Source organism: Platalea leucorodia, assembly GCF_965183815.1.
Source record: "Platalea leucorodia genome assembly, chromosome: 3".
In the NCBI taxonomy this organism is placed as follows: domain Eukaryota; kingdom Metazoa; phylum Chordata; class Aves; order Pelecaniformes; family Threskiornithidae; genus Platalea; species Platalea leucorodia.
Window position 1 is genome coordinate 61,774,413 of NC_138825.1, and position 26,866 is coordinate 61,801,278.

Consider the following 26,866-nt stretch of genomic DNA (forward strand, 5'->3'; position numbering starts at 1 on the left):
TAAAAACAGAAGCTTACAGTATTGAAAGCAGAAATTAGCATACATGTCCCCAAACCCCACCACTCCTGCAATAAAGATGTAGGCAGTTCAATTTTCAACATTTGTTTTACTTTAGAATCTGGGTCCATTTTTCTTTCTTCCACCCACTTCTGTGTGGAAATTTTTGTGTGGGATGTGCTTGCCAAATAAAGTCCTTTTACTAGTCACTGCCCAGAGCATAGCTGGAAAGAAGGATGAATATGAATGTCCACCCTAAATTTTCAATTATTTTATAGTTTGCATGTGCATTAACTTTATAATTTACATTGCATCTTCATCAACAGTATCTTCTATTGTCATTTTAGTGATGAAAAGGTGTTTTAAAAACTTGTATGAAAGACATTAGTTACCTATAACTAATTCCTTCTAAGATATATTACCTACAGATACAGCAGCATTAGCTAGCTAATTTCTGTTTTCAGCCGTCTCCATCCACTCCTTTACAATGGCACATTTCCAGCAGCATCTGCCCCATTGTCATCCATAGTTCTTCCATGCCACCTCGTCACAGTCTACTGAGAGGACCTCCACACCAATTGCTTATAGACACAGACAAGAGGACAACCTGAATGAACCTTACCTATGAACAGAAGAAGATGAAGCCAATACAGTATTCACCTAGCCTCAGTTCTGTGAGTAGGCTTATGGATGAAGACAGACAACGGTTTCAAGTGAAACTTTGATACCCATTTTCAGAAAAAAATTATGGTGAAACTTCAAAGTAGCCTACTCCTCAAAGGATGCAGAACATCAGGTTTGTACCCCAGAAACTGACTCTTTCCTACTCTCCTGACCAGATGGATAGCTAGTAGAAAAAGCATTTTTTACAGGAGATAGAATAGCTCTTGGTCAAAAGGCTGGTAAATCAAAAATACGAAGACAAAATTAAGTCACAGTAAGGATCTTGGCCTTCAATAAAAATACAGACCATCACCAAATGCTTCAAATATAGTAGAATATTCAGAAACCTGCAGCTACAACCACCAGCTGCACCTTGGCTCCTCTATTCAGTGCCTGAGGCACTTGATCCATTGACTGGCTCCCAGGAAAGTGCAGAAGACCATCCTCTGGGACTATGAAGAGGACTCTAATCCGGAATGTCTGAGGTTGTTTGAGGTTACCAGCTGTCAAACACTGGAGATAAATGGCATCTAAAATGACATTAGGTCCAAGAGGCCAGTCAGAGTACACAGAGGAGGAACAATCTGGATTGCATTCCACAAAAAGATCTCCGACCAATTTCTTTATAGATAGAATGTGTAACATCAGAGTTCATATCGGTACCTCCATGGAGGTTCCTATATGGAGCGTGCAGGAAGTTGCCTGTGTGGGATTTGGGAGACAGAGGGCAAGAGAGCACAGCATATACAATAGATTTACTATTTTTTAGAGTGAAGGGAGGTCCCCTAGAGACAAAAAGTATCAAGTAGCTATCCTTATCAAAATGACAGCCTCACCGTACAGGTGCAAAACATGGTCTCCTTCAAAGGATGACTTCTCATTGCAGGATAAATTTTCTTCAGGAATCAAAATACACAGAGCAGACATTAATGCATGTGCTCTGGTATCCTCCTGGGAGGCCCAGGGAGTCGTATGACAATAGCTTTGTGCTACTAACATATCCAAATCCCCAAAGAAATTATTTAGCGAGTCTTCAAGTGTTATCAAATTGTCAAGTGGTTGACGGTCTTCTACTATAAACAAAGCCACTCAGTTCTTGTTTGTTCACTCTTTTTCAAGGATGCAGTAGACATGGTGGCTACTGCATTTGGTCACATGAACAAAACAAGCCTCTTCCGCAGTCTTTTGTACTGTTTGTCAAAGTTGCTAGATATTTGAGTATAATGTCAAGTATTTTGAACTTGGCCACTCAGTGAGTGCCAGTCAGCAAGCCCTTTGTTTTGGAGTGATGATGGAAGAACCTACCAAGACATAGACTGATTCAACATCTTATCCTTGCAAAGTACTTCTGCCAGTTGCTTGCCAAAATCTCAAGAAACTACTTTAAACCAAAGCCTTAATAGACAAAGAGTTTCAGAAAAATGGCTGATAGTCTCAGGTCTTCTCTAGAGTGCCCTACAAACAGAAAGCCTCTTCAGTCTCTAAAAACATTTTGTTCCCACCCTGTGTTTTGCATTTCCCTTTTCTAAAGGCTTGAGTGTGAAAGAGCTTTTAAGCTGGGAGGCATAAACAGATGTTTTCTCTTGGGAGCTCTTGAGTCCTTACATTTTGCATAGCTGAGGACTAAAAAGACAAGGAAGTTGACTGAAGATCAAGAAACTTCTAGACAGGAGACTAACAGAACACTAGTCATTGAGAGCAAATGCTTGTAGAAAGTCATCTTATTTTTAACCTAAGACTGGAGCTGTGTGAACCAAGGGGGAAAAAAAAAAAAAAAAAAAAAAGTGGGCTGTTCTGAGGCTTGTCCTGAAGATTTGCACAGTGCACAGATGTTTGTGGCAGCATCTGTGTCTATAGTGACTAGAAAGACTGATCAAAGCAGTCAAAAGAGGCAAGATGATCTCTGTAAAGATGAACTGTGACAGAGGCAGAAGTTGTGGAACTTCAGTGGACAGTCATCTTGATAGGTTGTCAGAAACCGAAGAAATTGCAGGTACTAGAAATGCAGTAGCAAGGTGTTTAGCATACTGCAATGTGCTTAGGTTCAAAGAGCTTAGTGATTTGACCAAATACACATGGATCTGTAAACCTGACATGTAGAGGTAGAAATATTTACAAACACATTACTTCACAGAGAGCTGACTGAACAGTACCAACAAATATTACACAGTGACTATGAAAAGTGGCTGTAGAAAGAAACTTTCACATTTTACGCTGTTTATATCTCACTTGAGCTTCAGCAGGGACAACTGCTAAGTACTCTAAAGAGCCTGTGGGAGAAATAAATCATCTAAAGCGGTGTGGTAAGGGGAAGAAAGCTTCAACAGGGTTCACAACAGTCTCTTCGAAAGAGCGCTGAATGTTCTGATCTAGGTAGGTGGCTGAGAGTGAACAAGAATAGAAGTTGCCCTCTTTCATGACCACCTGCAGTATACACAGCAGGACCTGTACTGTGGGGCTTGTGCACATTCCTACAGGTGTTGCTGAGAATAAAAATTTCTTAGCTAACAGACGCTGTGTTTAGATATATCTGTACCATAAAATATACCGATAGAGCCTTCAAAGGAGTACTGTCCTTTTCTGCAAGTCTAGTGCAATTAGGTTCAGTAAGATTTATCATTATAATTTTGTATAAAGTACAAATACAACCTCAGCATTTCCCAACAGAAAACATAAATGGAAAAAAGTCAAGACTTCTGTCTCAAAATCTGTAAGTATAAAGATTATGAGATTAGAACCCCCACACTGGAGAACTAACAGCATACCACACTTGGACCCATTAAAGCCATTGCCATTGTTCTAGCTGTATTTTACTGAACAACAAGCAAAGCTTTCTACCCAAACACAGCAAACACTCAGGCACATGAGTACTCTTATTGCCTCAATAGGATCATTCACACGGGTGAAGTTACTCAGGCAGGTAAGTGTAGGATAAAGACCAGATATGTGCAAAGTTTCTATTGTCAAAGGGCTGCTGAGCTGAAGTGCAGTGGTCATGAGTACCTGCATGCCCATTTTACAAATACAGATTTAATATCTACACTGAATAAAGTACTTTTCCCAGGACTGTGCTGACACACTTGATTACCTTCAGCACAAAAGAAATATTTGCTGTTTTTTACAACAGCTTACAGGGATTTCAGTATGGGCTAGTTCCTGCAAAACTGTATTCACACCAAGAAGATAGGGCCTCTATTTTGAGCAGTGCCATATTGTGACAATACATCTAAATCTTTGATAAGCTTTTCATACTGCAAGTTTAAAAGGTGTCTGCATTCAGAAACATGCAGACTGTGGATATTCTCCACAGTCACAAGCAAACATACACTAGGAATTGAATTCATATGATGTGTAAAAATCTCTTTATTCTGCCCCACACTCACCATCATTCACAAAATGCCTACAACGCATCATAACAACCATTAGACCTAATAAAGACAAAATGATGTGTCACTGGGAGAAATCAGGTCATCACAATGTCTCAGGTCCTGCAATACCTTTTTTTACAGTAACATTTTCAGGTATTTTGGGAGATGGACCATTACTCAATGTTGAGCAGAAGTCAGAAAAATCTTCCCAAAAGCTCACTGAAATTTTAACTCTAGAACCACTTCAATCTTGCAAACCAATCCAATCCATAAATTTATCAAGATGTTTTAAAATAAATTAATGCTTTCTCCCTAATGCCTTAAGAAAGCCATTCCGTAACCAGACTTAATCTCTTTTCAATAGATAAAGATTTTCGTCATCTCAGTAGCTCTTCTTTGCATCTCTTACTAGTAAATAACTTTCATCAACAATGATAAGAATTAAACCCAGTATTGTAAGTGACAGTTTACTTACTCTCTGTACTAAAACGATCTCATCCAATGCACCCTACATTTGCATTAGCCAGCTGAACTGAGGTTGATCAGAATTACTTCAGCTTCCAGTATTGTAATTTTTATTTAAAAATATTCTCGTGTTAGAACCCAAGTGAGTGACTTTGTATTTTGTGCTTTCAGTTTCACTCCATTCTAGTCCTTCAGTCAAAGTCACAGAATTTTTCCCAGTTCTCTGCAGTACTCGCAATACCTCCCAACTTCATCTCATCCACAAATTACGTGTGACTTAGATGGTGACCTCAACCTAAGTCACTGATACATGAAACAGGATGTGTCGCTAGGCCGATCTCTCTCCATTTCCATCCTGGAAATTATTCAGAATTTACTACAATCTCTTTTTCCACTAGCTTTATTCCGTTTTTCAATTCTCATGTTATCTATTTCCACCTAAGTATTTTTAGAGCCTTAAGTCAAGCATTAATTCATTTTAAGTAAATTATATTCATTGCATTCATTTTATAAAAACTTAAGTGTCCCAAACCACCTGGGGCAGGGGGCATAACAAAAGGGCTAGGAGAAAACATACTATATGCTATCATACCCATGTTTGAACTTCAAGTCTTTTGTTCACAATCTAAAGTAAGCTTTTGCTTTATCTTGTGGTTAAACCAACAGGTCTGAAGTTGATAATTTTTTTTTTTAAATGCAATTGCTTTATTTGCCATTCTTCTGCTGTAAAATACTAACTCTGAACTTATAGACCCATTAAAAGTTCTTATTACTGGATTTATACTTATTTCAGTATTGTAGAATGGAGGTTACGTTGGTCCTGATAAATCCAACATTTTAAGATTTGTATCAGATATTACTACTCTGTATGAATTGCTGCTCATGACTTAAAACAACACTGTCTCCATATCTCAGGTCTCCTCATTCCTACCCATTATCTCCTAAATTATCCTATCAAGTTTTTTTTTTTTCCATTTCTTCTGTTCTCATTATATATCTTCTCATTACATATTAATGCCTTCTTTGCCTCTCTTAAAAACTCCATTTATTTTGGGAACTTGTTACTATAATCAACACCTGTCAATCATTACTTGTCAGGATTACAAAAATCCTGACTATATTAAGAAGTGTTAAATCTAAAGAAGCATATTTTACAGATGGACTAAGTGAGGCAAGGAAGTTGATGGTCTCACCATCCGCTTAGCTAGAGGTCTCTGAAATCCTAGAGATCAGTTTGTTGGGCTCTGATTGGAAATATGGCTCTGAGTAGAGTTAATTTCCACATATCCTTCTTTAAATATTGTGGGCATACTGCTGCCAAAGAGCCTCTGAAGCTCAGGAGGGAAGTACATTCACTACGTTTTTCTCCATAGCACACACCAGGTAAAATCCAGACCTATTAATCTTCCCAAATTGCCTGAGAATGCCTAAACATGTGGGCTCTCTCTCATACTTAGCATTGTATTCAACCACACCAACCTCCCCTCTAGCTATGGAAATACCACAGAATAAACACAGACAGTGAAAACGGGGAGGCAAATCAAAGCAGGAAGGAAAGCACAAAATTAGGAGACAGCATTTTAAGGACAAACACAGATCTCTCCAGTTCTCTGCGGATACCACAGTTATTTACGCAGTCTCCCAAGTCTTCCAAAAGGGCCACATCAAATCAACTTTAATTATTTAATAAATATGACATTTTAATGAGCACAAAGGTCCCAAGGATGAGAAGATCTGCCCCCTCTCCATTTTCAGCATGCTGTCAACTTGTATTTTTTTTCTTCCCTTTTAGAGCTAGACTTAGTCTCTGCTACCATTTCCTCAACTAGGTTAACTTTCTCCTGTGCTATAACTCATATTGTTCCCAGTTTGCTGTAAAAAAAGGTGCGTTTTTTTGTCATTCTAGTGCTCCTCCCCACCTCTCCTATCTTCCTGTAATCTTTTGCCTTAAGCTCAAGCTTCTTTCTCATCTCTTTCAAGGTTCTAAAGAAATCAGCCAGTAACCCTAAGCTCATTCCAGTCACTGCCCTGCTCCCATCCCATGTGGGACTGGAAGTATTTCTTCCATTTTCTTCTGCAAACATTTCTGTGCCCACGCCCACTCCCACTCTGTGGAGAGTGTGATTTCTTCTTCTGCCCTGCCATATGTCTCCGCTCTCTTTAAAGTTTGTTTTCAATGCTCTTATTTACAAAGTTCCTATTCTGAGATCATCTAGGGCATCACATTCAGAACGAGCTCTATGATCAGACTGTCCCAATACTCTTGTAAGCCAAAAAGTGCTCTGCTGGCAACAAAATATTATTTTCTTGCTGATAGTGAAATATCTAATGCAAACTCATGTTTTCTCCAGCTCTCTTGTTACTACAGCTGTGCACTGAAAGGTGGTGATGCAATAAGAAAAAAGCATTGCTCCTTTTCCCAACAAACCTGGCTAAAATTCCAACATTTCAAAATAGGTACTCTGAGTTGATTTGTGAAGAACAGTTGCTGTTGGTATCAGCATGCACTGCTGGTTTAGAAACTCAGCATCAAACTTTAGGTTTTCCTAATCCAGATATCCAGGCTCAGGCTTTAATTCCATAAACCGCACAACAAAGAACATTTTAAAAGAAAGGAAGAACTATGCTTTGTAAGCAAGGGCACTTTCCAATCTCAATCAGAACATGACCACAAAGACTTTACAATAACAGAACTGTCTTTGATCTTTCGTAAATCTAACTTCCTCTAAATTTGTGTTCTCATTCTTTTTGTACCAGGCTCCTATTTTACTGCTGACATGAAAAAGGAGAAAATCAAAGATCATTCATTTGGAATACTGCACAATTAAAAGCTAACTTTTGGCACTATACTAGTACGTTTAAAGTTTAGCACCAAGAACAACGTTTGTCAGCAGTATCTATATATTTGTATCTGACATTTTCCCAATACTTGTAAACAACGTACGAATTATGGTTTTTTGGAAAGCATTCTTATAGCCCACCATTGAATTTACAAGCATTACATTATAAATGCACACACACCACCACCCACCTCCCCCCAATCATACTTCAGACAGTAAGTTTCTCTGTTGTTAATTTCCCATAGGTAAGTGTTACATAGCATCAAATACTACAATGACAATCACATTCTAGTATATGATCATACTTAAGTCTGTGCTTCTGAAACTTCACTTACAAAGGACATCATTAAAAATTCCACCTGAAATGACTGCAACAATTTGAAAAGAACACCTCCAGTATTAGGAAATCCAATTAGTGCACATTTGAAAACATCTCCACCATTTCATAAACAATGACCTGCTCTGCAAGACACTTCTCAAAGATTTTTGTAGGAATCCTGAGGTATAATATGGAACTTTCCCTGCAGAGAGGTGAAAGTATAAAGAACTGCAAAAACATTAAGTAATACCAAAAGCCTTTCAAGTAACATTGAACAGATTTACTAAAATTCTAGCTTACATAAGTAGCAAAACTGAACATGGAATATCTGTCAGAAAACACTTCTTCCTCCTTTCTTAAGCAAGATTGAGAAGATTGGGAACTCACAACCCAAAGGAGAAAGGCCAACAAGCATGTAGGCGGCAACCATACTGAAGAAGAGAGAGTTGTCGGCTGTAGTGTGCAACAAAAATGGGACTCTCCTTTATTTAATACTGTACTTGTATGTGTTGGGAATTGGTTTAAGAGGAGCTATGGGTTGATACTTTATCATTCAGAGTGGCTGTAAAATGAATCAGTCAACACTTAAAGCTCACACAATATTTAACAATGGGGCCATAAATTCAAGTGCCTACCACAAATTCCAATTTGGAATAATTACAGGCTATCTACCTACATTCTCTTGACGTTTTCAAATATGTACACTTTTTGAACTGTTCTGCAACATTGGTTTGTACTTTTGGGCTATCTGACACATTTAAAGCTGTCCCAGAGGCTATACTTAATGGAATGGAAATGTTTTGCTATAATTTACTTCAGGCAACAGTTTGGATGACAAATACTCAGAGTCTGTTGCATCAAATGTTAGCAGTCTAAAGATGTGGCTTCATACATGGTTTGATGGGCTGTTACAAAGCTTCTCAGTTAAAAAATAAATCATCAGAGCAAAATAATTTTATGCGAAATAAAACTCAATATGCTAATTTAGGTATTGTGGTCTGAAGGCTGGTATTGGGATATGTTTTATTTTACAGAATTTATGAGAATTTTATATGATAAATCTTCTAAACACTGATTTATTTTCAGAAAGAATATCCTGATAGCTTCTCTAAGAAATTCTTAAACTTTTGTATTAGCATTTTCATCTCCATTCCCCTCAGAGACACTTATTTTAATTTCTTTCTAGGCAGAAGAAGGTTACGCATTTGTAAATGATCACTCAATAAATTGCTTATGGCTTTTTCATTGCTTATCGCTTTTTCACTGATGATTCCCTGGTTTCCTAGAGGAACCTAGAGGTTCAACATAATCATGGCCAACAAACTTTTATACACTTTAAGAAATACTTAAATTTTTGTTTGCAACCTTCTTAGTTATGTACTTCCATTTCATATCATTCAAGCACCAAAAAAAAAAAAATAAATCAATTTTAGCTGAAAAGCCTCAAATTAATACAGTATTGTATCATAGCTTGCTTATTTTTCCATGTAATACAAAAGCCCCGAAGTTCTTTTAATTATTTTATAAACAGAAACAGGAAAACTGACTTTCCTCTTGCAAGTGCTGGGGACTGAAGCTGGTATTAGTAAATAGTGGTATGATCCGCCAATGAAAGCAACTTCTGATTTTTTATAGCAATGCAATATATATATTTCTACATGGATCAATGTTCTGCATCCTTCTTTCAAATGAAAAGCAGCTTTTCCAGCACAATGTAACACCACAATAATATACATGGAATAATTTACAGTAATTCAGTTTGATACTGAAGTGAGGGATCTATCTTGCATGAAGCACTGTACAAAACACAGGCTTATTGCCCAGCTCTGTACAGCATTACTGTCAAAACAGTTTCAGACTGATTTATTCTAAATTTCCCAAAATAATGAAAATCTAATCCAAATCACTGTCCAGATTAGCATGCTATCCCATATCAGAAAGCAACACAAACAATACCAGATGTTTTATCTATTAAATCTCAGTCAACTAAAATGCTTAAGCATACATTTACAAGTTTCATACTACCCTTTTCAAACCTGCTGTCAAAGACTCCACACTTTTAAAAGGATATGACCAGCTAAACTTTAATGCATGCTTATGTTTGATTTTCTTTTCCTCATCTTTTTGGTTTGAATACCAGACTGATTTTAGTCCCTGCAAAACAGTGCAGCTATAAAGAATATGTGGATTCGATCTGGCAGCTTGGAAAGAAAGACAGGTCAGATAATACATCATTAAAATTATTACATAAATCAGACATGCTTTATGGTGTACTTAATTATTATGTCACATCAATTAAAAGGCTACTTATTCTTTCTTTTAAACAGCATGGATGGATTTTTAACAATCTAGAGCTCTATAACTGCAAGGGCAGACCTCATAAAGACTCAAAATTCAGTTTCCAAGATATTTTAATTAAATCCCAAGTCCAAAAAGTCTCCACAACAAAGCAGACAGGAAGAATATTAGCTGGAAATATGAAGCTCTATGACACTAATACCAGAGATGAACGTATACTGTTTTAATGGCTGAAGAACAGACCTTTTTTTCAGCCTCTTAAAAAGACAGAACAGCTACGAAGTAAATCTCCCTAAAAGTTCATGTTATTTAGAATCTCTGCCACTGGTTTCAGGAGCAACTCTGCCAAATATTAGTACTTTCTCTTAATTACCCATACATATACAAAATTGTAAGTGTTCACACAAAAGAAGCAAGAACCAATAATCAAGAATATATGTAGCAGTTTGTACAGTTGTGGGGGACTGGGTTGGAACACTGTCAAAATGACTCTCTCTGAACTATCAAGAGATGTTTTTTCCAGCATGTTTTAAAAGGAAATACAAATGTCCTCAAGTCTCCCTCAACTTTGACTTATGTCTCAGATAATACCCAAATAACTCATGTATAGAAAAAAGTCCTCCCCATTGTGGATCTGTCAGCCTTCTCACATGCTCTCATTTCAGAAGGAAAGCACTACTCCTAGTTACCATTTTAAAGCTATTATACTTATTAAATAATTGTTTGAAATAATAAAATCAGAGTAAGAATTTTAACAGAACATTCTTAAGCTCAAGTTTTTTTACAGATTCAGCATTTTCTCATTCAGATAATCTAAATATTGCAAGATGAATTCTAACTCTTGAGCAGTGTTCACAGTACTTTCTTCAGTTTTTTGCTTACATCAAGCCACTGCATTCATATGTTTCTAGCTCCACTGTTTGTAAAATGAAAACAGAGATTCCTACTGTACCATTAATTGCTAATCTGACACTGAAACAGTGATTTCATTGTCATGGGTGATGGGATTGAGAACTTCTGTATAACTCCACTCCCTTAACAGGTACAGTAATAAGCTGTTAGTTCTTTAGGCAAAAGACATGAATCTGTTGGATAAAGGCTTCATTCTCTGCCCGTAATCAGTAACTTGAGGGCCTTCTGTAGATTCTGCACAGCAGTGCTCACATCTTCATATTGCAAAGCACTGCCAGCATATTTGCAATATTTTTGAGCTCTGGCAAAGTCCTCTGGAGTCAAACGGACTTCCCCTGCAAAAACATAAGTATTACAAAGTTACTATAAAAGAAATCCGACTGGGGCTACCTTTCACATGATTTCTGTGTTTTACTTATATTTGCGGTAATATTATGAAAACCAGGCTAATATTTGTGATAATATTACAAAGACCAAGCTACGGTGTTTCTTCTGTTCATTTTTCTTTCCATTCCTATAATGCCTAACTTCTTTGCCGCTGGCATTTGAAAAAATATAAGACGACCTTTCTAAACACTGGTGTTTTTATGATCCAGTGCCTTTCAAAAGTAAGTCAATACCTTTGAGAAAGATCTGCTCTTCATCTAAGGCAGCAAAGGAGAGCTTTTTAAGAACAATAAGTTAGCTGTAATCATACTACAACCTGCAAGAAAGAAGGACAGTGTTTTTTGTGTTTACAGTATAATTACTTTGCTCTCTTCTTCAGGAATAATACACAGTTAGAAACTGTTCCTTCTCAACTGGAATAACTTCTCAAGATGTAGAAGCATTTCTCACTGGCGTGTTTTTGCACATTTTATATTTCTGTTTTATCCAAGTAATGTTTATGTTTGAATTTTATGCAAGATGACTGAAAACAGGACTGATCTCATTAAATGTGCCCATTTTTGTAATACCGGAGAACACTAGCAAAAAAACAGTCTCCTAATATAGCATAAAACAATTAACTGTTATTTATTAATCAAAATATTTTCTTGACATAAGTTAAAACATTGGGAATTCCATAATGCTCACACACATGCATTCAGTCCTTTAGAAAGCATAGTAGGGACTTATGCCCTAACCGGCAGAAGATCTAATACGTGAATAGCATCATTGATGTGTGCATAAAATAAAGCAGTTATGTTACTGCCCCTCCTTCCACCCACAAATTCACTGGGAGTTTTAAGGCTAATCCCATGCCACTCCAATAACCTATGGATAAATTATAAAACCTTTACTCATATTCTTTCAGAACAACCTAACTTGTAAAAGACTGATTTTTACAGACACTGATAAAAGAATTATATGCAATACTAAAGAATTATGTATTTATCGAATAGGTTTCCCACAAGGCATCTTATAAGCAATGAACAGATTTCACAGATTAAGAAAAAATGCATTTTAAAATGCACCACAGATTTTTATATAAAACTGGTTAAACAAAGATTTAGCTCTCTAAGTACAGCTTTCTAATTTTAAACAAGGACATGAATATACTTAAATTAATCTTTTATGGTACAATTTCAGTTAGTTGGATCCCTTTCTTTCAAAATAAAACTGTTGTTAGCAATACTGTGAGAACATTTACTAAAGAATCTCAGTTCTTATCAGAAAATGTCTATTATATTTGCTTTTCCTTTCCCCAATCTTATTATTTAAGAACAGCTTTTGAACAAATAAAACGGAAAACCTGGGAATATTGAAAACTAGACTTGTCTGCTCGTTTTCAAAATAGCCTGACCCCAGTAAAAAGCAGAAGGGTAAGTGATCTTAAGATTACTTTTATCAATTTTTAAAATACACTCTAGAAGTCTACTTATTTTCCCTTCAATAAAAAATATAACCACAAAACAACTGTTCAATATTGAGGCACATGACAACGTGGTGAGCTCATTATCATTGCAATCCATATTAGTTTACTGCTGAATAAGTGAAGCCACATTAAATTTCTTAAAATACATACACATGTGAGTAAATATGGGTGAGGGAGTACATAAACACAGGCACACGCATTGGTTATTTTGTAACCTAAATAAAGTCACAGACTAAAAGCAGCCGGGGTCAATCTGTGACCACATTACTGAACATCTTTAACAAATTAAAAAGACCAAGTTCCCCTCAAAGTGGCTTTAGCTATGATGCCAAAAGAAACTACAAAATCATTCTTTAAAAACTGGCCAAGGCATCAGTCCAGTATTCAACTAATTTATTGGAAGGAAGCCTAAATTCACCAGTCTAATCTTATTTTTACAGTATGAGCTCTATTAATCTTTTGCTGGCATAAAGCCTTAGTTATTATGAAATTGACTTCAGATGCTATTATGACATAACTTGAAGGAAAAAAATTAACAATTTTAAATTTATAAACCAAAGTTTACACAGTAAGGGTGTTGATCTTTTGATGTGCTCAGTGGCCTCAGCTCCCACTGAAGTCAGCACCTCACAATGGACAAGCAGAATAGAAATAAAACAGCTCTGTGTTCTTAAGTTTTCAAAATAATGTGAAACTTAACTATAATGCCTGTACTTACATCAAAGGCATAACCACAAAAGTTAGTAATTGACTTCAATTTACATATTCTAAGAGTTAAACAGCTTTGGAGAAAGGAGAGCAGCTTTGCAGAAAAGGACCTGGGGACTGATTTGTCCATGAGCCAACAATCTGCCCTTGCAGCAAAGAGGGCTGATGGCATCCTGGGCTGCATTAGGAGGAGTGCTGCCAGCAAGTGGAGGGAGGAGATCCTTCCCCTGTATTCAGCACTGGGGAGGTCACACCTGAGTACTGTGTCCAATTCTGGGTTCCTCAGTACAAGAGAGAGACTGACATCCTGGAGAGAGTCCAGTGAAGGGCCACAAAGATAATGAAGGGACTGGAGCACCTCTCCTATGAAGAGAGGCTGAGAGAGCTGGGAGTGTTCAGTCTGAAGAAGAGAAGGCTCAGGGGGATCTTATCAACGTATAGAAATACCCGAAGGGAGGGTGCATAGAGGACGGAGCCAGGCTCTTTTCAGTGGTGCCCAGTGACAGGACCAGAGGTGATGAGCACAAACTGAAACACGGGAGGGTCCTGTCTGAACATCAGGAAACACTTTTTACTGTGAGGGTGACCAAGCACTGGCACAGGTTGCCCAGAGAGCTTGTGGAGTCTCCATCCTTGGAGAGATTCAAAAGCTGTCTTTGAATTAAGTGATGTTTTTTCTCAAACTTCTTCCTTCAGTGCTGCAAATTAAACCATGGGGAGAGGGCAGGGGCAGGAGACACAAAGGACATGGTCCTCAGCAACCCGTTTTACAGGACTCTTGCTTGAGCAGAAGGGCTGGAGCAGATGACCTCCAGAGGTCCCTTCCAATCTCAACCATCCTGTGATTCTGAGCTCTAAAAAAGCCCAACAACACTGAGATGGGAGAAGTATACTGTATTTATCCTGAAACAAACCTGCTTCTATGTTAGTCTGAAATTATTAGCACAGTAATTATATTTATTACTGAAACGTGACAGACATATGGAATCCATAGCTAAGAGGAACACAAAGTGAAAACCAAAAGGCGATTAGACTAGAGATGCTGAAAATCATGTTGGGAAAAAAAGCAGTTTTAGAATGAAAATAATGTGTATTTTACATGATGCATCTGCTTCTCCCTGGTATCCTTTTCTATCCATCAGATGTTTTTCCTTTTTATGAAGTTGCCCAAATACAAGGCAGCTGATTTAAGAACATTTTAATAATGCAACTTGGTGTATAAAAACAGTGATGGCAAAGGTAACTGAAATGATTTTTGAAACAAGATGCTCCTTTTTCCCATTAAAGCACTTAAAGATACTTGAAATGTAAGTCCTCAAAGATTTCTTCTTAAGATCATGAAAACACATAAAATGTCAAAGTATTATTTCTACTTTGTGTGTAGAAAATCAAACATTATTACACACACAACTACAATGAACAAATGGTTTCTCTATACTATGCCACCTGTGGAAGGGAGCATGTGGTAATGTAAGAAGATTTTATAAAACCTCTGTGTAGCACAACCATGAATGCATTTAGTGTTAGCAAAATCTAGGGGTAATAAATTTTTTAAGCAAACTACACCAGAGAAGTGCACGCACACACGCATTATACAAAGTTGCTGTATAGCTCTACATTCTGTTGTCAGAGACATTAACTAATGCTTAATTGCCTAAGCTTTGACACTTTCAGAAGTCAATGTTAAACTCTGAAACCTGTTCCCACAGGACAGGATAATTACTGAAGGACTCACACTGACTAAAATCAAAGGAATACTGTTACTTTAACTTAATTTTCTTTTGATAAAATATTCCACTCTTCACCACCAAAAGTTTCTCTCCCACCATAGCATTAATCAAATCGCTTCTCCCATGTTATGGGAAGGAAAGAAAATACATAATTTATTTTAAAAATATACATTTGATCTTACTACCAGAAAGACTCTTGCAGGAATACGTGGAATATCCTGTTTGGCTATGCCTAACCTAGTACATTCAACAGTGCCAGGGAATGCGCCTCAGCACTCAAACTTGACTGTCTGCACTGTCAAACTGCTGGAACAGACTCCAGTATGGTTTTGGCCCATGCAAACTAGCACTTTCCCAAACACTTCCTGGGCACGACTTGCTGTTAGAGCAGGCTAGAGACCATTCCATATGGGCAGCCTTCACAAACTACCTTGTTTAGAAGGTTTAAAAGTTTAATAGTATGGATGTGAGTGGTTCTATGCCAGCTGTTCTCAGTGTCAAATATTTACAGGCATGTTTAATTTATTAGCACAGACACAGACATCATGTCTAAATCGGGGAGCAAGTGTACTTTGCACTCTGCTAGCTCTATGGATCTACTGGAGGGCAACACCGACCCCTCTTTCCCATCCAAAGCAAACGTCAGTTCCATAGGAATGGTGCATACCAAAGTCTAACCAGGATCTAGCCCTAATTGCAACTCAGGAACTGGGGAAGGCTCCTGGGTCCCACAGTTTAGTACGTCCATTGTGAGATACAGGCATTTCTAAATCTACTTACAGGTCAGGGAACAAGGCTACTGTGGAACAGAGTACTGTTGGCATTAAAAGGACTCCTCAGCAGCATGAGAAGAATGATACCTGCTGTTACTCTTACACGTATAGCTGAAGGGAGGATGCTTTGGGTAATGACCAGGCATGCTTGACAGGATGGTGACAAGCAAGGATAAACACTATCCATTGCTCTCAAGCTTCTTAAGTCTATGCATGCAAACGAAACTGTTACTGTGTCCCTGCTGACTGACAAACCTTTATGTGCTCTCAAACTCCTGCATAACTGACAGCATATTTTCTAAGCTTTCAGAACTGAGGATCTATATGAACTGTATCACTGATTTGGTTTGGGAGTTTGCGAAACTCCCTCCTAAGAATGTAACACTTTAGGATGTTACAAGATGCAAACTTGTAGTGACACAACAGATGCGCAGAGGAAGAATCCGGGCATGCAAATACCCAGGTTAGATCAAGTTAGAGATTCATCACTGTGCTTAGCAAGCATCTTAAATCTCTTAATCACAGGATAGCAATTATTATGAATTCTCACAAACATGGGTTATCTTAATTAACTCAATTCCTTTCTGTTTATATTTATGTACTTATTAATTCAGGCTATCACAGGTAAGCGGCTAGAGGGAGCAATGCACTGATACTATCCAGATATCAAATAATGGAACTTCTAAAACTTAATGAAGAATTAAAGTTTAAATCAAAATGATTATATTTTTGGCAACTAGAATTAAACATTCGAACAAAGAAATGATGACGACTAAAATTTTAAAGAGTAGTTATCTAAAAACCTATTAGAATAACTGTCCAGAGGATCATGATAAGGTGGTTAAATAAGAAAGCTTTGCTGCCAAAGACCACAAAATTTGCTTTCCAACTAGCAGTTACTAAGGTAAAGCTTAAGTCAAGTCTTCTGCTGTTTTGGTTAAGGAGCTACAGAAACCCCCGCAATAGCCCCCAAAACTCAATAACTATCACCAGGTTTAAATGGTTCAGCTACAGGTCTGAGGTACTGTTTTCAATAAAATGAGTTAAATCTCACATGAGATGTTACAGTAATATGCCAGACAAACAATAGGATGTGCCTTTTGTTCTTCACGAGAACACTAAAGGTTAATGTGTCTATATCAAAGGTAAACTTTGTTTTTATCCTTTTAAGACATCTTCTACAGAAATGGCTTCCTAATATACTAAGATGGACACATCCTTAAGCGTTCTTATGACAGCAGACTAAAAATCAAGCTAAACACTGAATTCCTATTATATCATTCCACTGAACCAAAAATGCTTTTTCAGTAAAGCTGGTATTTTAACACAGACATCTCTTCAACAACATAATAAACTATCTAACTAAATATTTTTAAGTTACAATATATAAGAATATACCTATCTAAACTTGGTAGTCATAACAGGCAACATTTGGCTGTATCTAGTACTGGAAACTAAAACATCAATTACATATGATCAGCTTTCCTCGGTGAGGATATAACGAAGGGTAGAACGTGAACAGATTTCACACCAGGACTTCTAGACCTTCTCACTCAACATCCATGTTATATTGCCAAGAAAAATCTGATTATTACGAACAGATGTAACTTATCTTTTTATTATCTCTATTCCATGGACAGAAAAATTCTAAGAAACAGTTAATAATTTGTCCAAATGCACATCAGTGTTCAAATTAGAATCTAGGATTATTCCAGCTTTATCGTCAGTCACTACTCTTTCACAGGCCAGGGTTTCCCTTAGGTTAGCATTTATGTGTTCACTTCAAAGCATGATATGCACAAGCAGACATAAAAATGCACATAATATAAGCTATCGGTGATTTTTAACATCAAAGACACATGGCATTTTAAAAGATAAAAGCCTTCATTAAATGGTACATCAAAATGACATCATTAGCAGTACCTTATAAATTATTTTATTTAATACCAGTACTACTTACAGTCAACAAGCACAGATAACAATCATGCTTCAACGGAAAACACCACTGGAATATTGTGATTATTTAAGGAAGTGAATAAATAACTTATGTACTGACCCTGTAGAAGAAATTTTAAGTAAAGGGAAGGTGTATTAATTACCAAAAATACAATTTAGCAAGGCCATCAGGAATATAGGCTTTGCTAAGTATATCAGAACCTCACCTGAGAAGCAACAACGTAAGTAATAAAAAGCCTAATACAACGCTAGCTCATTGGTATGAAAAAGTCAGATAGACAACACTAATCATACACTGTGGCAAAGCTTTCAGAAACTATTAAACTCTTAGCAACACAATGTTTAAATGATGTCCATTCTTTTCAAAATTTCTGAATTAGTAGCATTCAGATAATGATAACATTATTTCTCAAACTTCTTCCTTCAGTGCAGGGGAGACACACAGGACACGGCACATCCACGTACAGACAATACAAATGCCACCACCTTACCTGCAGACTGAGCACTGTAAAGGGAAGGATCGACTAGAGGAATATTCTGAGGAGCAGGCTGAATGGTGTTACTTGTCACTCCTGCAAATGCAAAAAAGTTGGACTTGGGTTATTTTTATTTATAGACTTTAAAAGTAAGCAGACAAAATAAGAAAACAGAACAGGTAAATGTAATGACTCAATGATTTTTAAATTAAGCAGCTGATAGCTTCCCAATTCTAAAAAGTTTGTAACAAATAATTTTAAAACCCTCACTTCAGACTATGGAAGTTTTACAAAACAATACAGAAGAATTTACAGGCTGTCATTCATTTGATCAGTACAGTGTTTCACAGAAATTTAATTTCAAGCATTAAAAAAAAAAAAAAAACAAATACTAGTCCAAAAGACACTGGTTACCCTAGAGTATTGAGGAAAACCTGTTGAAGAAAAGTAGGAGTAAACTTTTATATTTGAGGTTTAAATTCTGCCTTTTAATATCAGAGAGAGTCTCCATTGTTGTATTTTTAGAGCCCCATGCCTGCCATCTCACACTTGCAAACTATCTCCTTCCTAATTCCTTTGAAAACAATTGGTGAGAATAAAAAAGCTAGCTGGATTTAAAAGTGAAATGGTGATGCTAGAAGAAACAGCACTTTACGCTGTGATGAATTCTTGTCTCTGTGTTCACATTTTAGACACTCTCATTTGCACTGATCCTAAACTGTATTTTTGCAGTATGTCCAGAACATACAAGACTAACATAAAGTTGTATTTGTACAACATCTGCTATTTAGGAAGATGGTACAATCACTTTTCTAAATGGATTGACTGATGGGGTTCAAACTAAGTAACGCAAAGAATTCCTGTATTACAACAAGGTGCATATTCCATAATTTTCAGATCTGGTAGAAACAAAGAGCTAAACATTTACCTAGGCTGAATGTAAAAACCAACACACTCCCCCTCTCAGGCCCCCCAAAACCCCACCTATCTGAAGGATTTCCCTTTGATGAAGCTGAAAAAAAGAGCATCCTGAACTTTTCACAGGGTGAAGCATTTTTCAAATGAGAAAGTAAAAGAAAAGAATGGGCTGTGTGACAAAAACATCCCATATGTTCTATCATATAAAAAGGTATCTGAACAATCAAATGATTGTCAGGATTGAAATAAAGAGCTTTTAATTTTTTAGCCTTTTTAAACATCATTATAAAAAAGTAACGAGGTGAAAAAGTATTCACAAATCATTTAATACAACTTTTTTATTTTTTTTAAATACAGCAATTGGGAATAACTTTGGATTTTTAAGAACTTGGTTTTGGTCCAAAAATGACACAGAATAAGAAGGAGGATATAGGAGCCAATATGTTTAGCAGTAGGGACAAAATTCCCATTAATAATATTGTTTAAGGTCAACCACACTAAAGTACTCGCATGGGAAAAGGAGCATAAACCAAATACAAGAAAGCTATGAACGGTACATCAGGCATGATTGTTATAGTGTTTTTAACAGTTTCAACACTGTTGGATATGTTCCCACATAAAGAACAGCAGTCTATCTGCAGAGGGAAAGCTAAATATGAAATGAAGTAATATAAAATCATCTATTGAGTGAAAGATTCAAATGGTGCTTTACAATATATATGTTGCAATGCATGATTATACAGAAGAAAAAAACATTCTGTCTGCAGAAACTCTCATTCTTTCACTCCATATACCTCTTCTGGTATATATATATATAAACGCTCCAAAATATAAATTACGTATTATAAAAACATAAAAAATATTTCCCATGGTGTTTTTACAATGTTAATTTATGAAGTTGCTTCCGTCATAGAATACCTATATTATTTTACTTTATATGTAATCGAAAGAGGGCTAGAATTCACCTCTCAATAAAGGCATGAATTTTTTGGGCGTGATTCAGACATACCTGTGTTATGAGGTACTTCAGCTGGAGTGTTGGCTGGTGCATGGGCACCTGGTGGTATATGTATGCCAGTGTAATTACTCGTTGGTATGTTGTTAGCTTCATAGGTAGATGATGACGTTGGCTGAGTTGTTCCACTATGGAGAGAAGATGACCCTGCTTCGTCCCTTTCAACATCTGCTAAGATGACACAAAATAGGAATTACTGCAACTCTTCTGTAAAAACACTTGAAAACTTAGGCTTTCTTTTAAAACCTCCTTTCAAATTTTTCTTAGTAGAAAAATTGCCGCCACAGTGTGACATAAAATATTTATCAACCCAAACCACCTACAGTTGATTTGACAAAGTAAAAAGCAATACACCAGAGGAAAAAGATCAAGAAACTCACATACTTTCAAAGATCTCTTCTGTTTAACTTGAAGGATCATCTCATTACTGGTTTGAATATAAGCAATTTATCTCATTAGTACAATCCTTTATACTTCCATGTACTGCATCCACAGTAGTTGAACAAGATATTACAAATATGCAGTAACCTACATAGATGAACCAGAATATGGAAAACTGTATTTGCCTTACAAACTCTTCATAAAAAGAAAGACAGTGCCAATCCTTCCACCCCATATCAATTAAACAAACCATAAGCAACAAAAAAGGGGAACTTTGGGAAAGTAATACCAAACAAGAAAACAAAATGTAGCTTAGCCAAGTCATACCTGTATCTGTAACAGTAGGAGTACATAATGCACTATAAGAATAATGAGGTTCAATATATCCCATAGCATATACAGAGAACATTCATATTATTTTTCAAAGTAGTCATGTTCTTAAGGTTCTGGTCCAATTTATTCAATGCTGCTTTGAAGGCTAATGGTCCCATTTTATTATGCTAATGATCCAGTTAATTTAGAATATGGTTGATTTCTGCTCCTTAATTTGAATTCAGTTCAATTTAAAAAAGCTGTTTTTCTTTTACTGTGTTTGTGTTCATCTGTCAGGTAGAACAAGCACAGTTTTGGAAATGGCTTTGTTAATAGTCAGTTCTTGAAAAGGAGCAAAATGAATATGGGAGCACAAAACCTGTATGTGTCTAGAGCTGGCAGAAGAGATGTTTTTTCTTTATGAAATCCACACTGATCCTTCAACTATACAAGATTATGTGTTATACAAACACCTCTACTGCTTAATAATTACACAGTCTACTATTACAAATATTACCATGACAAATACTAGAATTTTTTCCCATGTAAGGTCCTCTTCTTCCCAGAAAAAGTTCAGGTACTACCTTCACTAAAAATGACTAAACACCTAATTCACAATACTATTTACTACAACAAAAGGCTATAATGTGGAGTAAAATCAACAGTATTGTCATTAGGACATTTTTACTGGACTATAATAAATACACAGTTAAGGAATATTGCAAAGTTGTAGTAGTTTACTTCCATTCAGAACATCCAAGTACTAATAAAAAAATTCACAAATCATCCAAACCCACAGTCTAATACCAAGAATCTTTATTTAAAAGTACTAAAAAGCAAAGAAACCTAGAAGCAAAGTTCTGTCAGGAGTGTCAAGCACTGCTAGCAAAATTTAATATAAAAACATAGAACATGGTAAAAATTTTGTATGTTACTCTTGTGAAAATTACTTTCTCTTGCTGCAACCAGTAATTCAGGCTGTGGTTTTATGAAGTTATTTCTGACATATGCAAACAAACACCTGGCAGATTTCTGGAAGGCAAAGGATATCTTAAGGTGCCAGATTTTTTCCTTTGCTGTATTTTTTGCTAGTAACTCATACTGCAATACCATGTGGCTAACATGCATGGAAGTAAAATTAAGTGTGTTAAAACTGGCAAAAAAAAAAAAAAAAAGAGGTGAGATTCAAAAGTAAACACCAGCTATGCTACCTTTTAAATAATAATGTAATGATAGGAATAAGCCATTGGTTGAATGTTATATTTTTCAGTGTTTTTGGTGTTAACTAAGAAAAATATTTTAAAACCGTTTCAGAAAATAAAATTTAGTTTTACAAAATCCCAGAGACATATGATACATAACATTAAGGGAATAGTTACACACAACATTGATCATGCTGTCCGAAGGTAAGGCTGCCCAAATTTACTTGTAACACTCTTATCAATTATGTATAGCTTGGTCACATTGTAGCCGTAAAGTTGGATTTTCCATGATGGGTGTCTGCCTGAAGCTAATATTGTGGGAAAGCTGTTATAAAAATTACTAAGTCACTTTTGAGAATGAGGGAGTGGGAGAGAACATGCTTTCACTGTACTTAGTATCTCAATTAAGAGAAATTATCTGTAAGTTATTGCCCAGACTTAAACCATTAATGTATTTATTCCTTTATTCTGCCCCCTGGAGCTTCCTGTTGCGCTTATCTGGCTCTTCAGTCCCATTCTGATTTCTCTCTCTCTGCACCAGGACTTCATATCCCGGATCTGCAACCCCTTGCCCCATACTTGTGTCTGTCTTGCACTACCTCCCAATCTTCTCTCCAAGACTTTCCCAGTTTCAGCTTCAAACTTCCTCACTGCATAGTTCATGGTCTCTAGTCACTTCTGTAAAAGTGCAGTGCTGTAGGCAACACTAGTCATGGAAGATATAAACTCAAATGGTTAAAGTCTGGCAATGTTATAAATAAAAAAAGCAACAAAAAGTGTTAGAAGTGCTGACCACCCTTAATAACAGTGCCTGTAAGAGGCAAATTCACAAAAGGGTGATATACTTTTTAATCAGGCACATGTATCAAGAGATCAAGCTCAACTGTTTGATTTGCTCATTATGCGATTGGCAAATGTGAAACTGTATTAAACATAAAAGTAGCTTTGTTTAAATGAACTCTTCTTAGGTGTTTGAAGTGCCCAAATATCATCAAAGCATTGTAACTATTCTTCCTGCCAAGTAAATATTTAAAATACTCTTTATCAAATATTAAAAGTATTAGAACCATTTTGAGATACACATTTGCAGTATTCGTGAAGAGTTTTAAAAGTAGTGCTAAATAGAAGGATTTCAGGCTGCTGGAAAAGAAAGTTTAAGTCAACAAACTCTTTTTAAGTTCTGTGGTTAGAACATCCACAACATTATTGAAAACCAAATCTCTTCCAGGGAATGGGAATGAATGTTAGAAAAATTAGAGAATTAATTTCTCATAAAGAAGTAATAACCTAGAATTTAAAGTTCCTTGCAATTTGCTTAAGGGTGCTGAAATACTATGCTGTGAAACAGTGACACAATAGTTTCACACTTAGTTTCAGCCCCAGCTGAGTTTCTTGTCCTGGAACCTCATCAGCCTTTGTACTTAGATCCCAACATAATGAATCCACCTTCTCTTTAGATTTTCCTCAGAGCTACAGTAGACCCAGACTATCTGTTTGTTTGTTTAAATTATTATTTATTTGTTGAAGGCAAGACTTCTCCAGTTCTTCTCCAGACTCCTCCAGTTCTCTAGACTCCTATTTTTAAGGAGTCCAGAGAGTTAAAAAGGTAATCTATTAATTTTAATTTTAAAACATTTTCTTTTTCTCATTCTGCTGCACTGTTTCTCTTTAGCTTGAGATGTTGCTAAAGGAGGCACAATATAAGGTTCTATTGGAACACTGCTTTTTTAGAATATGTATCTGTATATTTTTTTCCACAACACTGAGAAACGGACTCAGAAATCCATCAACTTTTCATACACCATTCTTTCTGCTTGTTGGGCCAATAAGGTTTCCTGGAATTCTGCAATGTAAATGTAGAATACATATATATTGCAATGAAAGTAGTGACATTTAATGTATTTTACTATGGTTATACCGTGACCATTTAGGAACTTTTTCATATTTGAAATTACATTTTTAATTTTTTTCCATTAGTATAAAATCTTGCTGGATGACCTAGGGCCACTGCTAAGTGACCTCTATGTGTACTCTAGGACTTGTATTCCAACTTGTATTCCATTAATAAATCAAGCATGTCATTTTAGGGTTGCCAGGGTGGCATCCTGACAAAAGCGTCCATAAATCCAACAGCAGAACTGCATAAAGCATTCCTATGTTACTGTAAAAACATCTCCAAGAGTTACACTATGGTTTTCAAGAATCACAAAGAAAATAACACTTTGGAAAAAAATGGTAATTTGTCAAGCTACAGAGACCTAGTTTCACTCTGTTTAAACAGACTTTTTCCACTTGCAAGGGAAGAAAATGAGCAAGCAGAATGGAATGGGGAAGGTCCAGCTGTATATTCAAACAATGCTGCTTTTCTTCTTATGATGCACAAAGCAAGAATTGACACTTTTTTGCTGATTCTTCTAATAAAAATTAATTTGCATAAAATTTTTGTCCTGGTTGTGTAAAGCATTGTAGACACCTACACTATGGAGTATTCCAAAAATAAACTTAAAGTATTTTTAATTTCATTACTCAGAAAATAAAAGGGTGTGAGAAATTCTCTAACTACATGAAATAAAATTCAACAAATAAAAAGGTATTGCCAAATCATAGATATTGCAGGCTCCACATCAATAAGGATGTTAAAATTTTGGCTCACTCAGCATTTGCGTCCCTTTTAAGTTGTATGTAGACATAACTTGTTAATGAAAGCAATAGTCTTCACCTATTCATACTACTGCTTGTAATGACCTGCAATGAATAGTATGGATTTGAATTAAATCTGAATTCTACTCTCCCTTCTACAACAGTTGCTTTTGCAGCCTTGAACAAATCAGTTACCTCTGCCTCCAAATTAATAAAATAAAGAGAGCCCCTATTTGTTGCTGCTGAGGAACAATTATTGTTTTGCACACAAGCTGCATACATAGATTTTTAGCAAAAGCTCTGTAATCTTTGCTTAGAAATTCTATTTTTGCAATTGTTTAGAATTCATAATTCATATCACATAACTAGGTGAGCTTTGTAAACATTACCACACTATGAGCCAGAGCACTAAAGAGCACTCATTTAAAGCTAGAAATATTTAATTGGGCTATTCATTACATTCACTATAACAAAAGATTTTTTTCCCACATCTTCTCCATTAAATTATCAAACTAGTGTAATTTGACTTACAAAGATGTGGTGATGTTTGCAGCTGGAGTTGCATCATAAGCCTCCCTCGCTACAGCTGCACCAGCAGTTGAGCAAACTACCTTGAAAAAGATCGTATGTTGAAGGAGAAATTAGTTTGCTAATGCTTATCTTCAAATACAGCTGTGCCTAGACTGGAGCGTATTTCAGTGGGTAAGACAGCCATTCCAGTGTTTAAGTCTGTAGGGCACCCTGTAGGTATGGAAAGGTGTACTTTACCTTTAGGTAAGGAAAGCATAATTACAAGAATAAACCGGTAGCTTGGAAATCAAATTGTATCATACTCATTATTTGTTCACAAATATTTGAATTTACTTATGTTGTTGTGTTTCTAGGGTATTAATACCCAAACAGTATTTTATCCAGGAAACTGCAAAGAAATTATAATTGGCACCCAGGCTTTTAGACAATTTTGTTTACTGTTAACAAAATAAAGGCTAACAATAAACAGGGATAGATGTTTGGTAAACATTCTCATTAAAAAAAATGGTGATGATGTATTTTATAATGTTTTAATTTTTTTTTTTAAATGTAATGGTGGCTAGGAGATATAAATGATAAGAGATTACACTGTGGAGAGCCACTTTTTAGACTTTTTTTGGCTAAATTTGAACCTCAGAAGCACTCTTATCTGGCCCTCTCCCCTTTCCACCCATTGATTCTCATTTCCACGTACAACCGAATGATTTTTTCAAGAATCATAAAAAGGCTGAAGGATCCCTTGCAGGTTACCCGGTCCAATTCCTCACTCATAGCAGTGCTAACACAGATCATACTCCTCTGGGCACAGAATGGCTGAGACTGGAAGGGACCTCTGGAGATTACCTAATCCAGCCCCCCATTCAAGCAGGGTCAGCTAGAGCCAGTTGCCTAGGACTGTGTTCAGTCAGGTTTTGAATATTTCCAAGGATGGAGATTCCATAACCTGTCTTGGACTCTCTTTTCAATACCTGACCACATCCATGATGAAAACTATTTTCCTAATAACTAATTCACATTTTCCTTGTTGCAACCTGTGTCTATTGCCTGTTGTCCTGTCACTATGCACGACCAAGAAGAGTCTGTCTTAGATCTCCTCTACACTCTCCCATTAGGTATAGTTTAAGACAGCAATAAGAACTCTCCTTAGACTCACTTAACTTCATCTTGTATGCCATGTTCTCCAGTTCACATTCGGAAGACAATAGAAAACTCTCATACTTCAAGCAATATATTACTTTCTAACAAAGGTGGGCTTGGAAGGAGTGAGACTGCCTGTCTTCTACTTCCTTATACCTTGCTCACTGCCTCATAAAGGTGGTAAGCCAGACAGATTTTATTCATGCTACTTTGTCACTTTTTATCTTCTGCTGCACATTTGTTTTCTGCTAAAGAATCAGCTAGTGGCTGCCAATTGGAATAGGATGCTATACCTTACTGGAAGGATGACCAGTTTAATCTTTCTATGAATAGTAGGTCATGCCCATCCTCCTCTTTCTTCATAGATGAA

The 26,866-nt window shown here is 36.3% G+C and overlaps 1 protein-coding gene across 2 annotated transcripts in view; it reads right to left on the minus strand.

Annotated features, from left to right (window-relative positions):
- Nucleotides 1-3,725: 3,725 nt before the first annotated feature.
- Nucleotides 3,726-26,866, minus strand: part of VTA1 (vesicle trafficking 1) — a 45,689-nt gene continuing 22,548 nt past the window's right edge. Inside the window, exons 6-8 of one of the 2 annotated variants that reach the window (XM_082306558.1) lie at nucleotides 20,288-20,461; nucleotides 18,376-18,456; nucleotides 3,726-11,197 (exon numbers count right to left, since the gene is read on the minus strand). In XM_082306558.1, the coding sequence (XP_082162684.1) occupies nucleotides 11,052-11,197; nucleotides 18,376-18,456; nucleotides 20,288-20,461 (401 nt within the window). In that variant the 3' untranslated portion in view covers nucleotides 3,726-11,051. Of the gene's footprint in view, nucleotides 11,198-18,375; nucleotides 18,457-20,287; nucleotides 20,465-26,866 lie in introns of both variants that reach the window. The other variant, XM_082306557.1, reaches the window with a different exon arrangement.